This window comes from Myotis nattereri (assembly GCF_964212035.1).
Source record: "Myotis nattereri genome assembly, chromosome: 5".
Classification (NCBI taxonomy): Eukaryota; Metazoa; Chordata; class Mammalia; order Chiroptera; family Vespertilionidae; genus Myotis; species Myotis nattereri.
This window is the reverse complement of record NC_138080.1, coordinates 38130014-38157825: the sequence shown is the minus strand read 5'-3', so window position 1 is coordinate 38157825 and position 27812 is coordinate 38130014. Positions and strand designations below refer to the sequence as shown.

Sequence of the window (27812 nt, the reverse complement as noted above, 5' to 3'; positions counted from 1 at the left end):
AGTTTCAGAAGGACAAAGAAGGCTGGTAGGCTTTGATAGACTTGACTAAAATGTTCCTCTTAATTTCAATCTAAAAAAAGTCAAACACAGTGTGTCTTCTTGTGGGATAGACCCAAACTGTAACCTAACTGTCACCCCTTAAGGAAACCCGAATTCTCCAGCATATCGCCACAATCTGGTTGGAAACAGTTTGATTCAGATCACTGTCAAAAGTGAGTTGGTTAATGAGAAATGATAGTTTCCCTCTCCGAGGAGAAAGTCAAGGGAAGCTTTGGAGACTGCAGTGGCACACATGATTAGGTAAAGGTGGCTAACCTTAACCTTGACAAACTACTAGAGACAAGTCACAAACAGTGAAGGGCAAACTGCTGTTTCTTCTGGATCCCACTTGAGAAAAACAGCTTGTAACGCTACCTGAAATCTGGCAGATAGGTTTTGGATTTCTGTTGGCCACGCTGTATAAAGTGATTGGAAGACAGACCGAATTTGAAAGGGGAACAAGACATTTGAGGCAGGCCATAACCCAAGCTGACCCTCAGAGGCCTTAAAATTTATCCACTGCTGAGGTATCTGCTACTGAAATACATGTGGACTGGAGTTTCTGGAGAAAGTTCAATAGAGGTTCCCTAAGGTAGCTGCTAGGATTCTAGACTAGAAAATTCTCTGGTTCTGTGAGCAGGTATAGTAATGTATTGGAATGATGGCTACTGGCATTCTCTTTTGTTCTAGAAGAATCAGACCCCCCAAACTGAAGGAATCTGAAGAACATCAGACTATATGTAAGCCTAAGTTTCTACCATGTTAGAGGTGATGTCAAAAAAGCATTAAACAGACTGATGAATCTCAGAGGGAAGGTGGAGGTGGGTGGGTGGGGAGAGAATTTATATGCATATATGCATAATCCATGGACACAGACAATAATGAGGTGAAGGCCTGGGGCAGGGGGTGGGTGCAGGATGGAGGAGTTCAATGGGGAAAAACAAAAGGGACATCTGTAATACTTTCAACAATAAAGAAAAAATTTTAAAAAATTCACGGCAACAACAAAAAATGGCATTCTAACTTAAAATCCCTGATAGAATGAAAATGGTATATTCAGAGACAAGTTAAGGGGAGTACCTTGGGAAAAGCATGTTCATGAAAAGGTACCTATCTGACAATGATCCAGTGATGGAGTCTCTGGTTGAGCTACCAAAGTGGTCTAAACATCATGATTCTCTTTCCACTGAGGCAAAACAGGACACCTGGTTCACCAATGGAAAGTCCAATATGAAAGGTCAGGACTCAACCCAGACCTGCAGTGGAATGAATAACTGTTGTTGAAGAGAGGAAGTAAAGTCCACACAATGGGCTGACTTGGGAACAGTATATGTGGCGGTACAGGAAGAATTGGTTCTTGCTCTCAGAGCAATATCTGGATACCCAAAGATGCCCAGGGTGTGAGCTATAATGCCTAATAGAAATTCCAGGGTGGAATGAAATTAGGTCATTTAATGCCTACCAAGTTGCTAGCTCCGAAGAAGATAAGAGTGCCAATACAGATGTCTTGGACTGGCCATGGACGTAGCCATGGTGGTGTCCAGGCCATGCAGCAATGGACAGAACTGTGACATATTCCTCTGTTGCACAATGAAAGCATCCACGTGGTGAGAGCTTGTCTTGAATATCAACAAAGAAAAAATTGCATGAAAATTGCTTTGGGTGAAAGCTCCCAATGACAAGCACTCACGCACAGCCGGCAGATGGAATACTTAGGGTCTTTGCCCATGGCTCCCGGAAGATTTAATGGGTTTTGGCAGAAATAGACAGCTAGTCCTCTTGGGATTTGTTTACACTGTAACAAAAGCCACAGCTGACAATACTATTAATGGCTTGGAACAAGGCATTTTATATCAGTTTGGGCCCCTACAATAGATCTCATTGGACAAAAAAACACATTTAAACATGACCAGTGTATAAAATGGCCCAAGAACACAACATAGGAAGGGCATATCATACATATCTCACCTGCTGACAGAGCAATGCTTTACACAGGAATTGGAATGAGCAATTAAAACATGCATTACTAAACACAGGATGACAATGACATGGCTGGCTAGTTCACTAGATGAGTGTGTATGAGAGTGAATATGAGTGAGTTTAAGTGGGAATGCCTTTAGAAATCTGTCTGGTTTCTGGTGGGGAAAGTGTGCGGGGTGGAGTGTTACCTGATATAATGACTCTGGGTCCAGGATCGTATTTGCATTTTTTAGCTGTAGGGACCATTGCTGCATATGACACTGCATCTATTTCTGTAAACTAGAAGCCACTCATGCCTTGTGCAGGTGAGGGAAGAAAAAATCCTGTGTGCTGAGTAGCTTAGCTGCAAGGCCCCCAGTTAAATGAAGCTACTTTATCTGCTGTCTCTCTTGCTTTTTATCCTTCTAAAAAGTTAAGCCCATGACATACAAAGTTAAAGCTTATTTCAGTCTTGTAAGTATGACTTTGTCTTTAAGCCTGTAATCAGAGCTATGGCGCTGTACTGAACAAAGCTACATCACATTTGGACATCGGTTTTGATAGAAAAATGACACATTGGAACAATTTAAACTTAACCATCTTTATATAGCACTGGTTCATCATAAAAAAGGCAACAATTTGTAAAACTGCCATTATTCTATGTGCATGCAGTGATGATGTCTTGGCAAGGCCAATGTTTCTTGCACGGTGGTCTATATAACACCTGTCTTGGAATCACTCACTGGGAGGGATTGTTGAGACTAATTTTCTAGGTCTCCATGCAGAGATTCCTTCTCATTAGCACTTAAGCTGTCCCACTTATCTGCACTTCCAACAGGGTTTGTAGGTGATTATAATGCCCAGTCAAGTTGTAGAAACAAAAGTTTCCTGGAGGCACAATGCAACTATCCTAATCAGCTTGAATTCGTAAGGATGTAAAAAAAATTTTTGTAAACTCCTCTAACACTCTATAATTTACATTTTAAGTGGTGGTTTATGGAAATATACCCTTGTAATGGCTTTTGCATTAGTATTAAACTATTATTTTATTTTTAAGAAATTCCTGTTTTTAAGTAAGGCTGTTTCTAGGTAAGACTATATGTAAGAATATACAACCTGTATCTTTATCCATTTTAAACTGTACTACGAGACATAGGCATATGTTAGAAAAGAGACTTTGAATAAGTATGTTATACTAGTATAATGTGATTTATTACGCTATTGTTTTCAAAAGCACCTAGAATATGATTTCACTTACAAATTCATCACCAATGGCTTTCCTACTAATTTTGGAGTTGAAGAAACAGAAACCTTTAGTTTCAATGAAAACACTTTCCTCATTAAAATGTCTTGTTCAAATATTTATTTCCTGGCAATGGTAATAGAAAATAGGAGATTGAGGAACACTGTCTGCATAATAAAAACATGTGTGTACTATAGCAAATAATTTTCAAATATTTTATGTAGTCATAAATACACTAGATAGTCCAAATTTAAATTCTGAGTCAAGATTGGTATTCAAAATGAAAATGTTTTATTATAGTTAAGTGATTCCATGGCTTCATCATTTATTGCCAGGAGTCTGGGTAGTCTTACTTAGTTCTCAGATTTTTGGTTTTTAGTTCCAAAAAAACACACAAGGATTATAGCACTATCTAGCAGGATTGTTTTTGTTTTTTTTTTAGGGTGGGAGTAAATATATAAAACACCCAATAAGTTATTCAAATTACTGCTATGATATTATTAATATTGTGTTCATTATAATTGTAGTATTATGGAAATTGCATAATTACACAATATAAAATAAAAATATGATTACCGACTTGAATCATTTTACTATTAGATATTTTAAATCCACAGAAACTAAACTAGCACTGAAGTGCTATGTAAAATAGAACTACCCAGTTGCTTCCTCTGCAGTGGCCTTACACTTGTGTTTCACTTAAAAATTAGTCAACGGCAGCCTTGGCCAGTGTTGCTCAGAGCATCGGCCTGTGCACCTAAGGGTCATGGGTTCAATCCTAGTCAAGGGCATGTACTTGGACTGCAGGCTCGATCCCAGCCCAGTCAGGCTGTGTGCCAAAGGCAGCCAACCAATGTGTCTCTTACACATTGATGCTTCTCTTTCTCTCCCTCTCTCCCTCTCTCTCTCTCTCTCCCTCCCTCTCTCCCTCCCTTCCACTCTCTCCAAAAAAAGCAATGGAGAAATATCGTCAGATGAGGATTAACAACAAAAATAATTAGCCAACAGCACACATTTGAAAATAGCACTTTGCCCCTCTATGCCTTACTCTGCTATTGTCACAATATGTAGGGTTTGCTATATGACTCTTAGAATTCTTTGCAAATCTAATTTCCGCAATCAAGAAGTCTTTAGCCTTGTCAATATGTTCCATGAAACAGCACAAATGTTTCTGGTGTGCCCGTTAGGTGAGGCACGTGGAGTCATCTTATAGCTTCAGAAATAGGATCTCGCTCTGTTAGTCCAGACTTCACGTAGTCAGATGCTGAGAGAGAGTAAGGACCTCTAGACCTCAAAAAGGTCATGTGGCTTTAAAAAAATGACTGACCTATTGGGTTCTTTTTGAAAGGCTTCACTTAAAGCATTATTTTTTTTCTAACGCTAACGGCCTGCAGAAGATGCCCATCCTCAAGGACAGTTACTTGTCCTGAGCAAAATGTACTCTCCTTCCCGTTCACCTCCTAGGCCTCAGCCCACTGCATCTGGTTCTCCCACTGCAGGCCTCCCAGACCCCACAAAGCACCGAGGGCCAAGGAAGCATTAATTTTAAGCACAGTTGAAGCTTTTCTAATAGCTCAGATTATTATATTAAAAAGTGCATTAAATTATTTTGTGACTAATTTCTTTGGTTTCAATGAATTTTCTAAAATCACCATCACTTAGAAAATTCTAAGGTAAGATAAAAAAAACATGAATGATTTTAAAATATTCTTATTTCAAGTATCACTCCAAATATTTCTTTGATGTAATTCTGTTTTCTGGAGATAATTTCAGCTTAAATTTCTAATGAACTGAAGGCCCAAAATCAAGGTGTTTAGAGAGACATCTAAAACTTTTGACACTATGTGTCAGCCAATATTTAATGTTCATAAAATTAAGGCACTTTACAACTCGAAATATAGTTATTAATAGAAATTAAATAGAATAAACTCAAAATGAGCTCAAGAACATGGCTAATTAAAAAGGTAAATTTTAATAGTTAATTTTCCCACAAGTAAATCCTCTTAATATGCTTCAATCAAGTTAGAAGGGTAGGCAATGAAGAAGGTAAAAACTCATTTACTTAAGCGTACAATTCTTTCTACAGGAGGGCCTGTTTTTACTAAATTTGTAAATGAGACAAATGTTTCAGTTATTAAGCATCAATACCATATTGTGAAACATTCAAAGTGCTTTTCGTTTTATTTAGAGAACTAGAGGCCCAGTGTATGAATTTGTGCATGGGTGGGGTCCAGCTGGTCTGGCCTCAATAGAGGCAGGTTAGAGCCAATCGGGGCCTGGCCTGTTGGGAGGAGGAGATGGTGGGAGATTGGCTGGCTGGCCCCGCCCCCTATTGGGGTGGGGGGGCAATCAGGGGTGTGGCCGGCTGGGGGGAGGGACTATGGGCAGATCAGGGGAGGGCTGGCCTGGAGGAAGGGCTGTCGGGGGGTTTGGCCGGCCACCTGGCCCTCCCCCAGGCCAGCCTAGCCTCGATTAGGGTGGGAGAGGCTGATCAGGGGTGGGGCCATCTGGGGGGAGGGGCCATGGGAGGTTGTCCGGTAGCCCCACCCCCGATCAGGTCAGTTCACTGGCCACAGTGGGCGTCCTAGTGACCAGTCGTTCTGGTTGTTACGGCATTCTGGTTGCTGGCTTCTTATATACATATAGATTATATTAAAGACTGATTCACATAACAGGAGATAGATTGAAAATCCAAGCGTAGATATAGCCATTCAGTTGAATTGCTTCATTGACCTTTATCATCAACTATAATATACATAAGAGGTAAGAATTTTCTATCTTATTCTTAGCTCTCAAAAATGACAAAAAAAAAAATCTTATATGGTGAAGGAGTGGTGAAGGCATGAAGATTGTCAGTGAGTGGTAAATAAACATTAAGTATCAAAAAGGGTTAGTAATGATTATGTGAATTGCTATGAGATTCAGCAGCATTAAATATGTTATTTTTGTCCTAATGTTTCTTCCCTAGTAGATACCTTTGGGGGTTTTTTTTCTTTCTTGTTCTTTTGGGGTGTTTTTATACAATGATGATTTTAACTAAATTATCCCAAAGGTCATTTTATTAAAATAATTTTCTATAACTTTTAATTGCCGAATAGGAAAGTGACAGATGGAGAAAATATGAAATGCTATTAATTTTCAGTTACATGATTTCAAAGTGTGTGGATTTTGAAAAAAATTACTAATAAAGTAATGGTTTATTTTTGTTGGGAAAAATCACAATCACTGAGACAATTCTAAGGTAAGATAAAAAAACATGAATAATTAAAATATTGCTTTTCTAAAGTATTAGCCTAAAGTAAAATATTCAGTTTAATACATCTGTATATATTTATATATTATTTAAAAATAGAAGTGTTAAAAATGCAATTATAGATGAGGTTAAAATACTTTATTGTTGCAAGTCAATTATCAGTATAAAATTCTTTAAAACCTCGCTCCTATGAAAACCTTGCATTTATTATAGATGGTATTTGAATTAGTTATGAATTATGCTTGGCATATTGAATTTAGATTCAGATATGGTTTGGAGATTGCTGAATGGTAAAATGTCAGCTCAAAATGAATGTTTTACATGAAATATTATGAAAATTTAATTCAATCTTCTATATTTTAGACTGATAAGAAATCAATTAAATAATTTTAAATTATCTGTATATCTATTTCTATCAGCGGTTCTCAACCTGTGGGTTGAGAACAATGAAAATACATCCTGCATATCAGATATTTACATTAGGATTCATAACAGTAGCAAAATTACAGTTATGAAGTAGCAATGAAAATAATTTTATGGTTGGGGGACACCACAACATGAGGAACTGTATTAAAGGGTCATAGCATTAGGAAGGTTGAGAACCACTGTCAGTGCCAACTCATAATCATGGAGTGAAGTAATATAATGTAGTAGATAGCATGTGTAAAAAGCAGTACTATAAACCTATTTTAGTTAACTCTGAGATGGAAGTCCCTACAATGCATGTGAAATTAAATTAAATGAAGAATATGTTACTTTATTGAATACTAGAGGTTCAGTGCATGAAATTTGTGCAGGGGCGGGGGGTGGGGGTGGCTCAGCCCGGCCTGCATCCTCTCGCAATCCAGGACCCTTGGAGGATGTCCGACTGACGGTTTAGAGGGATTGGGCCTAAACTGGCAGTCGGGTATTCCTCTCACAATCCAGGACTGCTGGCTTCCAACTGCTCCCCTGCCTGCCTGATCACCCCTAACCCCTCTGCCTGCCTGCCTGATCACCCCTAACCACTCATCTGCCTGCTGATCACCCCTAATCATCTCTGCCTCGGCCCCCACCATGGCGGCTTCATCCGGAATGACGTCCAGAAGGTCGTTCGGCTATCTGGTCTAATTAGCATATTACACTTTTGCTGGGGTCCAACCCCAGCAGGTCCAGGGGTCCCCAAAGGTGTGGACGGAGTCAGCGAAGAAGGAATGACATGGAGACAGCGTTCAGTTGATCAGCAGCCTAGCCAGGATCTCTAGCCAGGATCTCCAGCGAAGTTCTGGTTCGGTTTTCTCACTAGGTTCTCCGGCCAGGTTCTGTAGCCAGGTTCTGTCTAGGTTCTTTTGCCAGGTTCTGTAGCCATGTTCCCTCGCTAGGTTCTCCAGCCAGGTTCAGTCACCAGGTTCTCCAGCCAGGTTCAGTCACCAGGTTCTAGTCAGGTACTCTTGCCATGTTCTATAGTCAGGTTCTGTTGCCAATTTCTGTAGTCAGGTTCAGTCCAGGATCTTTTGCCATGTTCTCTCCAGCGAAGTTCTTCTGTCTCTAGGTTCTGTGTAGGTTCTGTCTTCTAAGTTCTGTGTTCTAAGTTCTGTATTCTAAGTTCTGTGTAGGTTCTGTGTCTAGGTTCTGAGTGTAGGTTCTGTCTCTCTTCGTTCTGTCTTCTTACATCTGTATTTATACCAGTTGATTCCAATCCTATCAATCTCTATTTCAAAGGTTAGGGCGTTTCTTATCTCCATTCCAGGGAGTAAAGGTTATGTAGCTTAAGCATGATTGTTCGTAGTTAAAGTGATTAATTACCCACCTGGCACTTAGTTAAGAGGTTTTATTCCCTCCCTAACATCAGGGGAAAATCCCTACCTGGGGAAACAACCTTTCTCAGAGACCTTGGTTAAAACACATAGTGCCAAGAAGGTGAGCAAACATATTAAGAACAGTATGCCATATATGCCAGGTCCCTTGAAACAGCAAGCATGGACCGGCTCCCAGCACACTTTTATTATTATAGATTGTTTTCCTAAATAAGTATTTCAGAGGCAGAATAGCTCTGAAAATAGCTCTGTTGAACCTAATCTCTAAATATTTGTTTTCAGAAAATAATTTAATTCTTACAATTTTTGTTTTACTAGAGAGGATGAAATTTCTAACCCTCCTATATCAGAATCATTGAAATAGAATTTGTTTAAAATTATTTGAAAACTATTTATCTTCAGATATGTAACAAAGAAATTTGTAGGAAACATTTACCTATTGAAAGGATATCTTATACTCTGGAATATAGCATAAACTGACCTATAATGAAAACTATTAAATAATTTAGTGTACACGGGTGCCAAATTGTTTTCAACTTTGGAGCATCATCCATTCAACCAAAATAGAGTACATGTATATTTGTATTTGTCCTAAGATTATGGAGCTGACAGAATGTGCAAGGTCAAAAAATCAATTATGCATTATTCTTAGAAGTTACCTTGAGTTATTTTTAAAGTAAGATAACACATAAATACATAAGTAAATAAAATAATGATTTTTTGTACATATAGTTGAAATACAGTCAATTATATCTTTATTATTAAAAGATAACTATCATGTCTAACAAAATATAAACTGGGTAATTATTTTCAAAACCTAAAACTAATGGTCCATGTTTATCTCAACTGTGTATATAAATAAAAGTGAATACCATGATAAATAGGAAGAGGTGCTAGAATACTGTGTGAATGCATTTTCTCTCAGCAAACCATTGCATCACTACATTATATTGCAATGCAGAAGAAGCTACATGAAATGCACTAAAGCAATCCCAAATCATCCACATCTCTCAACAAATCAAATATGTTCAGAAATATTTTGGCATGTCTTAATACCCCTCCAGTCCTAATGCAATGATATCATACAAGGGAAAAGCAACTTCTAACCAAAATACTTCCATGCCATGCATACACCCATGCATACATATTACTGGAGAGAAGCAGTATGGCCAGGTGCAGTGGGTAGTGTGCACACAGCAGGCTATGACAGTGTGGGGTGGGGAAATTTGCACACAAGAGCAAACTTTATTCTTTCACAATAGACAAAAGGTTCACTTGAACCTTCAGAGAGGAAAAAGCAAGGTATTAAAAATTGTCTATAATGCCTAAGTCATTGCTGAACCAAGTTAAAACTTTTCTAGGAGCCCTAGCTGGTTTGGCTCAGTGGATAGAGTGTTGGCCTGCGGACTGAAGGGTTCCAGGTTCAATTCCGGCCAAGGGCATGTACCTTGGTTGCAGGCGTATCCCCAGTAGAGGGTGTGCAGGAGGCAGCTGATGGATGTTTCTCTCTCATTGATTTTCTAACTTTATCCCTCTCCATTCCTCTCTGTAAAAAATCAATAAAATATATTTTAAAAAAACTTTTCTAGGAATAATATTTACATCAGTATAAGGTCTCCTCCTGTGACAGACTTTCTATAACGAGGCTATTGTATTTTGCCTGTTCTGACAAATTAGAGTTTAAAAAAAATTTTTTTTTGAGGTAAACCAGTAGTACTCATGAAAGAAAGGACACAGAATTAACTTTTAGACTAATTTTGATTATGTTGATTCAAAGATTTAGATTGATAGGACTGTTTCCAAATAGTTTTTGTTTGTTTGTTTGTTTTTTTGGTGATGAATTTGGTCAACCCAGAGAATTATTAGGCTCAGAAAATTATCTTTTAAAAATTAAAATGATTAACACAAAATTTTCACGACAATTATTATAAAAATAAATGGAATGCATTTAATTTTCAATGAATTTGGTTGAAAATCATTTTGTTTTTAAAAATAATTCAGTATTGACTGTTTCTGAGGTAAACCTGCTTTTTCATCACAGTTCTTTGCTTGCATTTTTTATAAAGCAATATTTATGTTTTATACTAAAGCTCCTATAAGCATTAACTGTTTAGTGACTGGAAATTTAAATATATACCTCTCCCAAAGAGGTTATTATATGCGATTATTCAAATTTAATGCAAATAATACTGTTTCAAATTTACAGTTAAAATAATAAAGTAAAGGTAACTGACAACAAATATGCAATTCTAGTAGGAAAGAAAAATACTTGAGAGATTATATATTGTAATATAAGAAAACTTAAGTGCTTTAAAATAATACTGGGTCTAGATATCTGCTATAAAATTCAGATTACTTTAATATTCATCTAACATTATGTCTATTGTCCATTCATCTAACACTATGTCTATTCTTAATTAAGGCATGTGGTAGCATCATCTGCAGAGGTTTTTTTAAATACATTTTTTTTCTCAGAAATTTTAGTTAGTAGACTGAACTATTTGTATAGGATTGCCTAGACTAAATTCTTGGCTTTGATAGGTTTAAATTCAATCACTGAATATGTACATGTATCCTTGTGATCTCTTTCTTATCAAACATATCAATGGATGCCACTATCAAAACCAAAATTATTCATTTACTATACTATCTTAACATATCTTAACATTCAGAATGTGTTCTAAAAGACAAAGCTTTTTATTTTTGTCTAATTTTTAGATTTCTATTTTCTTTTTTTTAATATATTTTATTGATTTTTTTTTTTTACAGAGAGGAAGGTAGAGGGACAGAAAATTAGAAACATCGATGAGAAAGAAACATTGATCAGCTGTCCCCTGCACACCTCCCACCGGGGATGTGCCCGCAACCAAGGTACATGCCCTTGACTGGAATCGAACCTGGGACCCTTCAGTCCGCAGGCCGACGCTCCATCCACTGAGCCAAACCAGTCAGGGCTAGATTTCTATTTTCTGATAAGAGGAGCTGCTTTTCAAACTTTTTGTATAAATAAATTTCCCATTTACTTTGAAACTTACTTTGTCAAAGCATTTTTTATGGGGACTATAATAAGGCATGTATAATATTTCTGTTTAATATATATTAAAGTTTTTTTGACTGACCAAATAACTTGGTTAAATAAGATGAAGAAGAACATTTAAATATCCTTTTACTGAGTGAGGGAAGACAAATGGAATTATTAGAAAAAGAGAGTATTCTTAGCTGAATGGCAATGGTGGTATTTTGGCTTTACGTATGCAAAGGGATGTTTCCCCACCAAACACTGCCTGGGTGCAGAATATGCTCTCTGCTTTCTTACTGACGACCACATTCCTCCACTCAGAGTTAAGAAAGTGAATTTACCGTGTCTGAGAAACGGTAAAACTTCTCCAATGCAAAAGCTTCTGTCTGGGATTGAGAAACCAGAGAATCAGGCATACATGATTAATATAATCTCACAATTGGGTTCAATTACATATACCATGTTAACAACCATGTATCAATTAATAGATTTTTACATATGCAATATGTCCACTTCCCAAAGTATGAAATTTCAGAGCTAAAAAACAAAACAAAACAAAAAGACCTGGATTTTATTATTTTTTTTCCTGCACCAAACCTTAATTACAATATTTGCACATGGTGTATTTCAAATAGTGATTAGACAATAAGATATTATTTTTGCATTTTCCTAGAGTGCCAATTATTAGAAAATTAATCTTGCTGTCTTTCGTTGCGCAAAAGAAGGAATGTCAAATATCTGTATCCCAATAGTCTTACAGGTGGTAAAACTGAATAATGAACTGCTTCAGTAAGGATAATTTTTTAAAAGGAGGAACCAGAATTGAGCAAGTAAACTTTTAGTCTTTTATGTTATCCACTGGCTCCTGTGACTGTTGGAGATGAGGTGGTAGTAGACAATGTCTGAGCTCTTAGCCCCACATGTGTAATACTTCTCATTTCTAGAGTTTGCAGTATACATGATTGATAAATTTTAAATTGTAGAAAAGAGGAGAAAGGAAGGGAAATAAAAAGTAAATGTGAAAAAGCAAACCAAAATGAGAGAGGAAAATCAATATTTCCTTACTTATGATTAATGACATTAGAAGGAAAAATTGTCTTCATCAAACATTAAAGGGAAAGACAAGAGCTTCAGCCCTGTGATACAGAATTGTTTTGTCCTATTACAGTGTTTCGGCCAGTACCAGGTCTCAAGAGAGAGAAAGGGGATGCAAATAGACAGTAAGGGAGGCAGACTAAGGGGAAGAAAAGAAAGAAAAGGTGAATGAGGAAGGACTAGAAAAGTCTAAGAAAACTAGCTGACAGGGGTGAGGACAGGGTAAGGAGATGAAAAAAATTAATCTCCCATCAAAATATGTTTTCATGTACAAATTATATGCTTTCCTTTTCATAAAAAATTGATCAAATGCAAAATCTAGCATTTTTTGTTGTTGTTGTTGTTATTGTTGTTGTTGTTGTTGTTGTTTTTGTCCAGTGAATTACCAGTGTATCCCAATGCTGATGTTTCTTCCATGCTGCACTGAATTGGATATTTATTGGAGCAGTGATGATTCTGGGGAGTCAATTAGTTATTGCTTTAGAAGATGACTAATACTGAGTAGGCTCAGCACTGAGAGATCATGGCTTAGTGCTTTAAAAGGTTTTATGAATCTATAAATCATTGTCAATAATTTAGAAACCAGAAGGAATCCTTTAAAAAATTAAATCCTTAAAAATGTGCACTATATGAACTATGAAATTTCTCTATTGCTTATGACTCCACTCTCTTTTCAAAATATTAGCTGGCACATGCGCATTAAAAGAAGTGAATATGCTGGCCAATAGAAACTCTTCCACACAGAAGAGGAAAGGGGTTGGTTAAAAAGAGATGGCATTGTAAGTCTTAATAGAGAGGAGCCACCCCTTTCTGTACATCCAAATCCAATTAGGAGATTACTTCTACAACTTCCTGTGATCTCCCAATGATGTTCTAAATAACATTTCTTCTAGCTTTAATTTATTAGGTTGATGGACAAAAATAACACTATGTTGTGTTTCCCATGGGGATTCAGAAGAAATGTCTTTAAAACATGAAAGTATGCATCAAAAAAACCCTCTTAGTTCTACATGAACACCAAAGTATTAATAAATAGGTAATATATGATGGAAACAAAAGAATTCATTTGGGAAAAAAAACAACTTTAGTAGCTATATTTGATGACTTATGTGAAGTAAAATCACCAGAAACATACTAACATTGCAAATAAGAAATGACATGTTTTGGTTAATGAAAGCAAAAAATGGTGTCTTTTCAGGAAATACACTAGAAAGAAGCTGAGAAAGCTCTCATGTCAACAGTATACCTAGATGTCACCATTTTCTTCCTGAAGCTATTTTTGACAATTTAAATTTCAGTTGGACAAAACCAAAGGAACATCATAACATTTAGTCCTCGGTCTCCACTTCCTCTCTTCACATCCTATTAAATATAACAGCCCTAGCTGGTTTGGCTCAGTGGATAGAGCATCGGCCTATGGACTGAAGGGTCCAGGGCTCGATTCCAGTCAAGAGCACATGATTGGGTTGCAGGCTCGATCCCCAGTAGGGGTTGTGCAGGAGGCAGCCTAACAATGATTCTCTCTCATCATTGATGTTCCTATCTCTCTCTCTACCTCTCCCTTCCTCTCTTAAATAAAAACATATTTTAAAAATATATTTATATAACAAATTCACTTTTTAATGAAAGTTGGTATCCTGATGAACCCAATGAATTTAATTGCTTACCTTATTCTTTCTCTTTCGTCGAAATCTCAGAAGTTCTTTGTGTTGTCTTGATACAAAATTTACAGCTGCATATTCCAGAAGTGCTGCAAACACAAAAAGGAGGCACACTGCCATCCAAATGTCAATAGCTTTGACATATGATACCTAGCCAAGAAAGAGAGAGAAAGAGAGAGCGCACAAATTGACTGGTATTGTTACTTCCATTGGGAATAAAACCAATTGTCTGCTATAAAGCATAGCATGTGTATACCACTTTGGGGGGAAAAGGGAAATGACACCAACACTTTTTTTTTTAACTTAAGAATTTTTTCAGTAATTAACTTTGCAAGTTTTATATATTAGTCATACGTCAAAACACATATTTTTGTTAATTTCTTTTCAAATGTGGTATTAGACCATACATATGATGGGGAAAAAATAAGATGAAATGTAATTTTATTTTTAGGTTAGTATAGCATAATGCTTGGAAAGTATGAAGTCCTATTAATATATACCATACCATCATGGTAGTATAATGCTGTTTAGCTTTTTAGGTCCATAGTTTCTTCATTAAAAAGTGTTGTATTTTGGCCGAAACCGGTTTGGCTCAGTGGATAGAGCGTCGGCCTGTGGACTGAAAGGTCCCAGGTTCGATTCCGGTCAAGGGCATGTACCTGGGTTGCGGGCATATCCCCAGTGGGAGATGTGCAGGAGGCAGCTGATCGATGTTTCTCTCTCATCGATGTTTCTAACTCTCTATCTCTCTCTCTTCCTCTCTGTAAAAAATCAATAAAATATATTTAAAAAAAAATAGAAAAAATAAAATAAAAAGTGTTGTATTTTGAAATGATTTTAACCTTACAGATACTGCAAGAACAGTAAAAAGAACTCCCACTTCTGTAGTAAACATTTGGTTACATTTGTCTATATATCTCTATCTCTATTATAATAGAGACTAGGGGCCCGGTGCACGAAATTCGTGCACTGGGTGTGTGTGTGTGTGTGTGTGTGTGGGGGAGAGTGTCCCTCAGCCCAGCCTGCCCCCTCTCACATACTGGGAGCCCTCAGGCGTTGACCCCCATCACCCTCCGATCGCCTGATCGGCCCCTTGCCCAGGCCTGACGCCTCCACCAGAGGTGTCAGGCTTGGACAGGGGACCCCCATCTCCCCCCGATCACTGGCTCTGGCCCCCGCCCAGGCCTGAGGCCTCTGGCCCAGGAATCATGCCTGGGCAGGGGACCCCCATCTCCCTATGATCGCTTGCTCCACCCCCCTTCCAAGCCTGATGCCTCTGACCCAGGCTTCAGGCCTGGGCAAGGGGACCATCATATCCCCCCAATCCCCGGCTCCGCCCCCCCACCCAGGCCTGATGCCTCAGCCAGAGGAGTTGACCTTCATCACCCTCCAATCACCAATCACCGGATAGGCCCCTTGACCAGGCCTGAGGCCTCCGGCAGAGGTGTCAGGCCTGGGCAGGGGACCCCCAGCTCCCCGCGGTTGCAGACTCCGCCCCTGCCCAGGCCTAACGCCTCTGGCCTAGGCGTCCGGCCCGGGCAGCGGGGACCTGCAGTGGCAGCGGGGGGCGCCGCGATCATGGGCTTTGCTTTAGGTCCAGGCAAGGGACCCCTAGCTCCTGGGACTGCCAGCTTCGACCGTGCCCAGCTCCCATTGCTGGCTCCACCCCTACTTCCTGCTATCACTGGCCAGGGCGGCAAAGGCGCCTGATTCTCCGATCATGGCTGGGGAGCAGGGCAAAGGCCGCCTTTGCCCTGCCCCCCAGCTCTTAGCTCCCCCCTGGGTTTCTGATCACTGTCAGTGGCAGGGGGCTTCTTCCTGCTTTCCCTTTCGCCTCCCTGCATTGTGCCTACATATGCAAATTAGCCACCATCTTGTTGGCAGTTAATTGCCAATCTTAGTTGGCAGTTAATTTGCATATAGCCCTGATTAGCTAATGAAAACGGTATCGCCGTACGCCAATTACCATTTTTCTTTTTTATTAGTGTTGATAGATGTTGTCTATATCTGTGCCTTTCTCTCTAAATTATTTGAGTTGAATATTCAGTCATGATGCTCCATTACCTCCAAAAACTTATATGTATTTTCTAAAGGAAAAAGAACACTCTCATACATGACTCTAATACATCCAACAAAATCAGGAAATTAATATTAATAAAACACCACCACCTAATTTTAAAACCCACTCCCATTTCACCAGTTGTTTCAATAATGCCCCTTTTAGCAGAAAAACATTTTTCTTTTAGTTCAGGATTTAAATATATAGAGAGAGAGGAAGGGAGGGGAAAGAGATAGAAACCTCAACAATAAGAGAGAATTATTGATAGGCTGCTCTTGCCTGCCCCCTAGTGGGGATCCAGCCTGAAACCCAGGCATGTGCCCTGACCAGGAATCTAACCATGACCTCCTGGTTCATAGGTCAATGCTCAACCACTGAGCTACACCAGCAGGGCAGAAATTGCTTTAATCTTGCTCTCAGATTAACTGAACAGTGATTTACTGCATATGGCAATTGCTCAAGGATGAACATTCTTTTGAGTTTTAGTGTCATTTCTTGTAGTATATGTGTATGCATCACACAGCTAACATGTTCTATGCAAGCAGTTTCAGTAAAATCATTACCTTTTGTGGAATAAGCATGAGATCACTCATTATATTGCATACTTTAGGCATGCCACTTAGACATGGGGGAAAGTATCTCCTTTGCCAAGAATTAGGAATAATAATGAAATATATTTATGATAACCATTTTTTTAGGTTTTCCTAGGAAATGGACAGTTACCTAGAAGTTTGTTTTCCCACTTGCAGAAATAAATGTCCCTTCCCCAAGGAGATAGAGTCCCAGGAAAGCAGGAAGTGAGGCTAGATATAGGCAAAAATGCACTACTTACTTCTTTGGACCAGTGTGTAGCTACCATAGGGAACAAAATTTTACACTTTGAACATTTGACTATTTTAATGCTGCTTGTATCTTCTGTATTTTTTTCCTTTCTCATCATCTTTAATATTTGGTAAAGTTATTTTTTGTCCAATATCAGTCTGTGGAAATCTTGATCAAATATAGGTTGTGCTTTAAAACAGGAAGTGCCTCAATATTTGGGGAAAACTTATGGTAGAGGGAGAAGCAAATCCAGCAAGAAAACACCTTTCTGCCACCTTTCTCAGATGGCTTTTCAGGTCTCAGGCTAGGCTTTGCCCAAATCTGTTCAAAAATCCCCTGGCACCTATGCTTACCTGAATATGTTGCATTGTAATTGCTTATTTCTTGTTCTTTTTCTGCTTAACCTGTGAATTCTTTAAGGGCAGATGGCACCTCTATTTTGTTCACTTTAACAAGAGTGTTTAGCATGTGTATACATATTTGCTGAGTGAATAGACAGACAAATGAAGGTGTAAAATATTAAAATGCAAGGGAGGAATGAATCATAAATGATGATTCATATAAAGATTCACTTTCTGGAGAAATACCTTAAATTTTAATATTTTTCTCTCAAAATCAGGTCATTTCTTCACATCTCTAATGGTGTCAACTTACATATGAAATATGCCAACAAAGGAGCTCTCTGCATCACCTCCTGTATCTTAAGTGTGACTTCTGCTGGTCAGAATGACCTCTACCGAGCAAAGGGAAGTATGCCCTCATTTTATTCCAGTGCTATGCTAAGTGTCCATCTGTTTGTAAAGCATAAATTTAAATCTCATAAGTTCTTCAGTTATGCCAGAAATTCCCAGTTGCCTTCAAATATATGCATTCCTGGAAGATGTAATTCTGCTTCCAAAGGTCCTCTCTCAAGCTACGCCATTCCTAGAAGAATATGAGTCATAAAGCACTTGTGCATTCTTTACCAACCTGAATGTATAATAACATGAAACAAAGAGATTAAATCAGAAGTTTACTTTCCAGATGAATCCAATGAATGCTTTCAATGACAGCAGACATATGCAAACTTCCTTCGTGTCTGCCAGGGTTCTGCTCATTGTGAAGAGCTCCCAATTGTTGAGGCTTCAAAGCTTACTTTCCTCATTCTCCCCTCTTACCTCACTCACCTATTTTACCTCTTTTCTCCTCCTCCACTCTCCTTGCTCCTCCAAGTACAGCAAACTCTGGATCTGGGTAGTTTGGAACTCTAGGCTCGGTAACTTTATGTAAAGGTAGCAGTTTTTACTCCAACAATGCATAACATACTCATGGCCTATAACACACTCCCCATGTGATTCAGATTATCACCTTTCCATCCCCTACTGCCTGCTGTCTGTCCTCTGGGCAGTTTCATTCCAATTCTCTTCATCCTTCTGGACCACCTTGCCAACAGTCCCATCATCCACTGTGCTGTTGGAACCTTAATTCTATTTTAAGCAACAATCTCTCCTCAGTATTACCCATTAAATACATGTCCAAAATCTGTTTCATAGTGTACAAATTCCTTCATGATTGGCTCCCAACTTACCTTTCTTACTACATGCATTCATTCACTTTTTTTTTCATTCAACATTTACTGAACACCATTAATGCACCTAAATTCTGTTCTTAGTGTTGTAGTTACAGAGGTGATCAAGACAGACAAGATACTTTGTAAATTACTCACTTTAACCCACTGTGCTGCCACTATTAATTTATGTATCATTCTCCTTGCTCCTTTAAGGCTATCATTTCCCATGAGCTAAAAACAAGGGTCAGGTCTTATTCATCCTTATATTTATAGGAGCTACCATGGTGCTCATTATAGTACAGGCTCTCCAGTAATGTTGATTTGACTGAACCATGTGGAGTGATTTATAATCACTGGCCATTTATGATTAGAGAACTAGTTTTAATAGCTAACATGCCAGGGAATATTCTTAGTAATGTCCATAGAACTACTAAGTGTTTTTAGTAGTTGTCCAAAACTAAGACTTTTAGTCCTCATAACCACTGAGGAAACTATTCCCATTTTAGAGATGTGGAGACTGGGGCACAGTAAAATAACTTGCTTAAGTAAAATAACTTGTCATGTAGCTACCATTAGAGACTGAATCTGAATATTGAAAGGACAGATTAGTGCTCTATAAAAAGGGCCCCAGAGAGCTCCCGCATCCATCCCACCATCAAAGAACACAACCAGAAGATTCCACATCTATTAACCAGGAAAGGGCCCTTACCAGACACCAAATCTGCCAGTACCTTGATCTTGGACTTCTAAAATTCCAGAACTGTGAGAAATGAATTCCTGTTGTCTCTAAGCCACTCATTCTGTGCTATTCTGTTATAGCAGCCTGGACTAAGACAGTTACCAAATTGCGCAGCTAAGACTTAAATACAACTAACCTAGCTCCAGAGCCCATAAATTTAACTACTATTCTATGTCTAGTTATTAGGCTGCTTCTATTTAAGCGCCATTACAAATTTACAACTGTGACCACAATAAGGAAAAATAACTCTCTCTATATCAACATTCCAGCCTCTTTAACTTTTATCTGATAGTTAAAAGTCAAGTCAGTACACAAAATATATATTGTAAAGTCCTCTATACTTTTTGGGTTTGATCCTAAAATCAATAATCAACTTCTTAGCATTGTATTTATCACATAAAAACAAACTAGTTGCTCTGGGGAAGCAACGTTAGATCAGGGAAACATTTTTATCCTCTGAATACAATGCAAGTCTCCTCAACACCATTCTTACATTAATTATAATGAAGTGTTTTTGTGAGCAAGGAGATCATTGCCTGCTTGTCATATGATAATTCAGGAAGAGATCAGCTTGATAAATTATTTGAGTGTGCAGAGCTAGATTACTACAAGGCCTTGTCTTTTTTATTCTAAAAAATATCTTATAATGCATGGAAAGGAATATAAGTATTATATGTTCTGTAGAATTCTTATATCATACTATTTCCCCACCACCACCAAAATGCATTCATTCTACCTTGCAAAGTTATTTATCATTAAAAAATAGAGGAAGCCTGCTTCTTCTATATTGATGATATATATATCATCATCAATAATTATCATCATCAATCATCCTGACTATAAAGATTGGAACCAAATCATCTTGGCCCTGGGAAGCAGTCATGCTCTGGGAGCTTGCCTGAGCATGGATTTCTCTATATCTACTCTTCCAGTGTTGCAAGGAAGTGTGCATAGGAGGATTCAAGATAGGATAGGATACAATAAAAAACTCCCAAAATATCACTGGCTTGAAAAAAGAGAAGACATTCCATGTTCACTTTGAGTCTAATGGTGACTCTGGACTATTGTCATTGTCTTCCTCACTGTGACCTGTGGAGTTGAGGAAAATCAGGGCACTGATGGGCCTCACATTTGGTCATAAGTACTCCAGGTCACTGTTCAAAGCTCAGTAATCAGAGCTACTCACAGTCAACCCCAACAACAAACCAAAGATGTGGAACCCTACCCAGAGAAAGCCAGCCTCAGCGGCTGAGGGAGTGGATGGGGCAGGCACTGGTACTTCTGAAACAAAACCCCGGATCCTACAAGCACAGACTTGAGGAAAAGTGTGGATTATAATCTGCTCACTGCTCATGATATCTTGAATAGAATAATAAAGCAGCTTTATGAGAGAGCAAAACCCATTGCTTTACAGAAAGAAGCTGATCATTATTTCAGTGGGACAGAAAAAGAAACCTCTTTGATCTTCAGCTGAAAATTTGCTCCCACCATAGTGTCAAGTCCAGTAAAATCAATTGGAAGGAAGTACGAAAAACAGAGTCCAGATGGCCAGAGGGAAGTGTTGGGTGGAGGCGGGCAAAGGTGGGTAAGGAGAAATGGGAACAACTGTAATGGTGTCAACAATAAAATAAAGAAAAAAAAAAGACTAAGAAAAAATAACAGAGTCCAGGTAGAGAATCTCTAAAGTCATTTGATGTTGTGCTCTCTGATTCAGAGAGATACTTAGATTGCACTTATTGTAGGCAATCTTTCATCACTAAATTGACTTTTACACTAGTCTGTGATAAGATTATTGAGCAGCAGCAGTTTTAGATTATATTCTCTTACAAGTATGTTGGATGAGCTGTGTTAGAAGTACAGCACCATATTCTGTAGTTGAGAGGCCTGCCAAGATGCCTGCCTTTCCCCTACTCCACTCAAAGGTGGTCAAAAGTTTTGCTTCCTGGGACCAATAATGTCCTTTACTACATCCCAGACTATAAAGTGATAGTAAATTATACTTACTAAATTATAAATTATAACCCAGACTACTAATAATCAACCAGAAATAGAAATTTAAAATGTATTTACAAGCAGCCACAACCTAAATTTAAGAATAAGGAATTGATTAAACCAGAACCCGGACATAACTACGTATGGTGCCCAGTGGATACCAGACTTATTCTGGGGATCACTTTGAACGTTATGTAAATGTCTAGCCACTATGCTCTACACCTGAAATTCATGTTATATTGAATGTCAGCTATAGTTGAAAGTATAAAAACAAAACCAGGGTTTACAAAACAAAACATCTCATGTAAACCAATCTGTCAGCTAGGTTTATTATCAGGTGAATTTTCCAGGAATCACTTGAGAGTGATTATTTTGTCAATTCTTTTCTCAGTTCAATTTGCTTTTTATTTAATAAAATGGTATAAAAATCACAGTGCATTTCTCTTGATTAGCTAAAATAGCCCTTTGAATACGGTGATGTGTTCTCTTACTCACAATCAATCCTGGCGAATTCCCCCAGTTCCTTAGAATTGTCTCATACATTGTAATGAGTAATTCTGGCTGTGGAATGGTCAAGTGACTCAAGTATACAGCTCAATGCTTTTCTCTGAGACAGGCTGAACATTTTCCTGCTTATGTTATGGCTTTTGTTCTGGGTATTTTGTTTCAGATCACATTGGCTATTCATTTATCTTTGGCTTTGTAAAAGCCAAATTATAATACAGTTAATCCCACCTTTCTCCCTCATATAAAACCTGTAGAAGATTTTTGGACTTCGTAAAGTTTATAGGAAAAATAATATTAATCTCAAAATCATGTTGATCTTCATTTAAGACCTAAAGCTAGAGAGAGAAATAATAAAAACAATGGCAAAGAATTAAATAATGTTTTGAAACAGGTGTTGAAGTGGAGTAAAGCTGATATTTAAGCTAAAGGAACTGTCAGGAGGACATTTCCTTGGAGCAATAAGCAGTGAATCACACAGCACAGGATGCTGTGAGCTTTTGACATGTACCACCCTGGAGGCAACGCAACAGCCCAGTCCTGATGTCACATTCATACTGGATGCTTCGAACATCATATTTATTTTCCACATAAAGGTTTTTATTTTAAGAAATAAAATGTGCCTGGCTGGTGTGGCTCAGTGGTTGAGTGTTGCCTTATGAACCAGGATGTCACATGCCTGGGTTGTGGGCTCAGTCCCCAGTGTGGGGTGTGCAGGAGGCAGCCGATCAATGATTCTCTCTCATCATTGATGTTTCTATTTCTCTCCCTGTCCCTTCTTCTCTGAAATCAATAAAAATATATATTTTTTAAAGAAGAATTAAAATGTAACAGGGAATCATAATAGCAGAACTGCATTATTTCCAAAGTGATAAATTTGTCTAATTCCTCCAGCCACCAGATAAGACAAGTGCAACCAAAAAGGCCAAGGGAGCCCTGGCCAGAGTGGTTCTCATGCACAAAAAAGTTGCAGGTTTGATTCCCGCTCAGAGCACACGCTCAGCTTATGGGCTCGATCACATTTCTCTCTCTCTTTCCCTTCTTCTCCCTCTCTAAAAAATTTAAAAAAAAAATCTGAAATAAAGGACTAAGAGATTTTGAAAGGTGACCTGGTTATCTGTGATTTCTGCTGCAACTATGGGAGTTTTACAATCATCTGTTTTATAGGACATGGCTCATGTTTACACTTAGATGAAACTGTAAGACCTCGTTGTTGTTGGAAATGATTCTTAGGTACATGCTGTTAGTTACTGGAATTTCTTAATATATTGATTTTTTTTTTACCTGCTCGGTTAGGCTTGAATTATATTGTTGACTTCACTCTCCTCTACATTTTGCTATTGGCTGTTTTGTGTTTCTATTACATCACCTTTATTGTAATAATGTACTTCCTATTCCCTTATTTTCTGAGGTTTAAGGCCTTTATTTATAACTTCAAACAGAAATGAAAAAGGCATAAAGCCTATTATGTGCTTTTCCACACTGATTTTTGGACCAAATTCTTTATTCTACTGGAAAGGGGGAGTTTTGTAACCATTATTATCTGTCAAGAGTGTTTGTGATATGGTTCTAGGATATATGTGAATGCAGTAAAGGGAGTATAAGACATTATTTAAGCAAAATTATCTCAAGATTGCATATACGTATTTTTGTTTTTAAATTTACTTTGATGCCAAAGCCAATGCATTATGTCATTTCAAAAATATTTTAAACTTTGTGATTGATTATATACTTTTTTCTAATTATGCCTTCAGATTTAAGAATTTATGTAATGGTTCTTTGTCAATGCCAACTACAGAGAACACGCTTGATAACTGCTAATTTTCAGCTTAATGAGATCTAGTAAGCCCAGTAAATGTAGGCTTTAAAGTCAAATGTAGAACAAGAGATATCTATCAATATGCATTCCTTTCATTATAGGATTCACCTATGTTTAGGAATCATCTGTTTCAAAAGCACTTATAAGATTGGGTGATATTCATATGCATTATGTCTCATGATTTTAACAAAAAGGTATGAATAATTCTCTCATTTTCTGTGCCTTTTTCTTTTTCTCTTTTTCCCCTAATGAATGTAAAATGGAACCAAATTATTATGTTCAATGAAAAATTTTTAAGAATTAAATGTATTGCCCACATCAAAAATTGTTTTATAAAGTATATTTCCTTGTTAAATACTGTCACATTAATAAACTTTAAATGAACCCACTTGCATCACATTTGTACTAAACTTTATTAAAGTATATTTGACTAGATACTAGAATCTTGTATTTAAATGGTGAGGACCAAAATATTACTAGGAGCAATAGTTACTAATTGCGATGTTAATTGGAAAGCCTGGCTACTCTGCAGGCCCTCCCTACCATTTACATCATTGCTGACATTTATAACTTCCTCTCCTTTAAAACTGCAGGGTATTTTTAAGAGGAATAATAACATATATTTTAAGAACTAATTAGATAAGAACACAATAGTGAATAGAAATCCTTCATTTTTTCTTTTTTTTTTAATGTAATGTTACCTATAGAGCTCTGTGTACCCACACAATCATGCTATTCAAATAAAAAATAACCATTCAATTTATATTTTCTAACAGCTGTAATCACTTGTGTAGTTGGTATCTTTATGAAAAATAAAAACTTAATATGTTTTCTAAGAACCGATAGTTTTATTGGGCTGTAAGATAGATATATGCAATATTTAAATTATTTTTCATTAATTTGGTGATTCTCAGGAGAAAAATAGTGCTCTGCATTAATAAAGAGTAATTTAAGTTCTCACATTCTTTTAGAGTGATGAAAAAATGACATACTCTTGCTTTTCAAATTAAGTCAATATTTAAAGGCTCAGTACTAAGTAAATGTTTAAAAGGTCACGTTGTCTTTAAGTATCTGCATGGCATTTACTCAATAGACCCATAACTCCTGTTTGAAGTTATAAATAAAAGCTCTGAGGATCAAAATATATACAAGATAGTTTGTCCTTTCAAAAAACTACTCCTCATGGGTTTCACAGACAAAGTGAATGGGGGGAAGGTGAGAGGAAATCATTTAAGGTAAACAGCTTTTGGGGCAGAATTTGTAATTTTCATCAGCTATTGGCTTCCGTGAAATATTTAATTGAATTGATTAGCCACCTTTGAAACTTCACGTGTTTCTTTGTTTCTTATTTTGTAATGATCGGGAGCTCTCTGCCAAATGACATGGCCATAGTGGTGGGGGCAGAATGGAGAAATCACACAGAATCTCCCCACTTCCCTTTCTCCACCCCTTCTTCCCCTCTTGTTTTCTTTAGTATTTGTTGATATGACAGATTCTGGTCAAAGAAAGGAGATAGAAAGTTTTAGCAATAGTAGTCTCTGAGGTAGATAAGACTATTTGTTGACAACCCTTTTTTTCCCTCCCTTTCTCTCCTAGGGTTCCCTGTGGGGGGAATACAGTCCCCCACCTTCTTGCTTTCCTGCACTCCTCCATGGGAAAAGCATGCTATCAGTACCCGAGGCCCTAAACTGGGAAGACCCAGGGAACGGATCTGCACCCACTTTGCAGCCTAGATCTCAGCCTATCCTAAGTCAGCCAGTCTCAGACAAGCCCAGGAGAGGGACAAGCAAACCATAGGCCTCCGAGCAAGAAAAAAGCTGACAAAACATTGAGATCTGGAGATTGTTTGTAACGCAAAATAATTGCAGTATAAGTGCATTGAAACAGGGCCTAAAGCCCCATGAATTTCATGATACATTGTGTTAAGAGCTAGGGTTTGGATGAACTTGGAATCTAGAGATTCCCCATCCCTGCCAAGTTTATGTCTGCGTGGGTGCGAGTATATGTATGTGCACGTGTGTGCGTGCACATATCTTTCTGTTTAACATCCTAACTTCAAGGGTCTCTGATATGATAATGGCTTTGAAGCTCCTTTCTAAAAGACTAAACTAGTGTGTACATGGTGACACTCATGTATTTCTGTGAATGATACAAAACAGGAAACACGAACCAGAGCTAGACCTTAGCTGGTCCCTATGAAACAGAATGAAAAAGGAATGGGAGTAGGTCTCTAATAGGAAATAACTGATCTTTGGAAGCAGAAAAGAAGGGGTAAAGTGTATGTAATATTGCAGAATACCCATGTTTTCCTAGAGTTCCCTGCTGTGGGTTCTTTCTAGAACCCATAGTTTCTAAATTAAAATAATATTTTGCCCCTTCTCTTTTATTTCTAGCCATCCCATCTTTAAAAAATAATATAATTCCCCCGGTCCCAAGATCTTAACAAGGTATTAGTATAAATCAAATTTCCACTAAAAAGTAATTAAATAATTATTACCATCCCCCTTTTTACCCTGATTAAACTTAACCCTTCCAGGAAAGATTTTTACATTTCTTTAAAATACCACACAATGTTGAGATCTCAAAGAGTATGGAAGAAAAGTTTGGGGTGAGTGGCTCTTACCTTTAACTAAACTGAATACTTGTTCTGCATATGTGGTAGATATGGCCATGGGGGAAGGAAGGAGAGAGAACACTTTATATGTTCAAGTCCATTTCCAACAGGAGGAGGAGGGCCAGCCACAAATACATCTTTTCCTCCTCTTTCTGGGCTTTCATTTATACTTAGGAAAATTATCTCTATCCAGCTACAGTTGACTCCCTGAAGTCTGAGGCCTACATGTCCTTGGTCAGAAATTTAGAAGTTTTGACTTTTTTTGACAATTCCGTGTGGTGATCTTATAAGGATCTCAAAATTAAAATGTTCAACCAGAGATCAGTTACCTTCACCAAACTTCCCCATCAGTATCTCTCACAGCTACTTGCCCAGTTATTCACCCAAATGCTATGCTTCACTCCTGCCTTTTCATCAATCCTCAATGTCCAGCTCATAAGTAAAGCATGTCTATTTCACTCCCAATACACCTTCACAAAAAATATCTACCTAGTTCTAAATCCATCTGCTACGATCTATCTCTGCCGCTACCAATCTAGCCAGACCGCCATCTGCTCTGGACGACAATAGTTTGCTCTGCTTCCACTTCCACCCCTTCTATCTGTCTCCACAGGGAAGTCAGAGAGATCGCACCGATTATTAAAACCCTTCCCAAACCACCCCAAATAAACCTAATCTTTACCACGGCCCACATCACCTCTGTTTTCTCGTTCACTCTCGTCCAGTGGTAGGAAGTGTTCATCAAAATATACAACTTTAAAAAGTTGTTCCCAAGAGAGTGCATTGTGGCCCTCACTGGGCCACTGATGAAGGCACGACCGGCATGCCAAGCAGTGTTTAGTTCCAAGAAGTGAATCGCAGGGGTCTTCCTGCTTTGGGCTATTACACGCTTCATTTATCATGACACTGTAGAGGCCAGTGTCAGAGAGGGCTCTCTCAGGTGTGTAGTTCTCAAGGTGCGGGCTAAAGTATGTTCTCTGACACTTTCTACTCCGAGTCATTCTTATTCTACAGGAGATTATTGGCATCGAGCCAGGACAAAACACTAAGTAGTTACCATAAATTAATGATTTACTGTTTCTTCCTCCAACGCCTGATAATCCTATTGTTTTCCTGAATTTAATTTGTTTTCCTGCTTCCTAGATTTCCTCAGTAGGACAATGGTGGTTGTTTTAGTGGTAAGTCTTTCCGGCATCTGAGACTTCTTTTGTGAGGTTGAGAGTAGCAGATCTTAAAGTCCAAGGTTTCAGACATCTTTTTTTAAGTGCAAATGGGAGACTCTGGCATCTTGCCTTTCTAGTCCCTCCCTACCCCATCACACAATCAGAATTTTTAAAAAATGTTCTACTCTTTTAAATTATTTCATCCCAATAGGTTAATTCTTGTTTCCTCTGGCTATTCACCATCTGCCTTCCCTGAAGTCTAATGTATATAACTGAATATGCTCATCCTTCCATTCCTCAACTATCGCAAAGCCTAAAATGATATGGTCACCTTCTCTTAAGATATCACCTTACCAATAAATTCTTTTTTGTGGCTCAGAATGAAATGTTATCACATTTCCAGTGGTCATTGTCCCTATAATTTGAGAGATGTAGAAGTTTTCTACACATTTATGTATATAATTAAACTCAGAGGGAAAAGTGCAT

The 27812-nt window shown here is 37.9% G+C and overlaps 1 protein-coding gene across 2 annotated transcripts in view; it reads right to left on the bottom strand.

The window, feature by feature from the left end:
* GLRA3 (glycine receptor alpha 3) overlaps positions 1 to 27812 on the bottom strand; it is a gene marked incomplete at both ends in the record, with an annotated part of 132614 nt that overhangs the window by 5955 nt on the left and 98847 nt on the right. Inside the window, 2 exons of one of the 2 annotated variants that reach the window (XM_081093221.1) lie at positions 11651 to 11695; positions 14072 to 14215. In XM_081093221.1, coding sequence (XP_080949347.1) covers positions 11651 to 11695; positions 14072 to 14215 — 189 coding nt within the window. The remainder of the gene's footprint in view (positions 1 to 11650; positions 11696 to 14071; positions 14216 to 27812) is intronic. The other variant, XM_081093220.1, reaches the window with a different exon arrangement.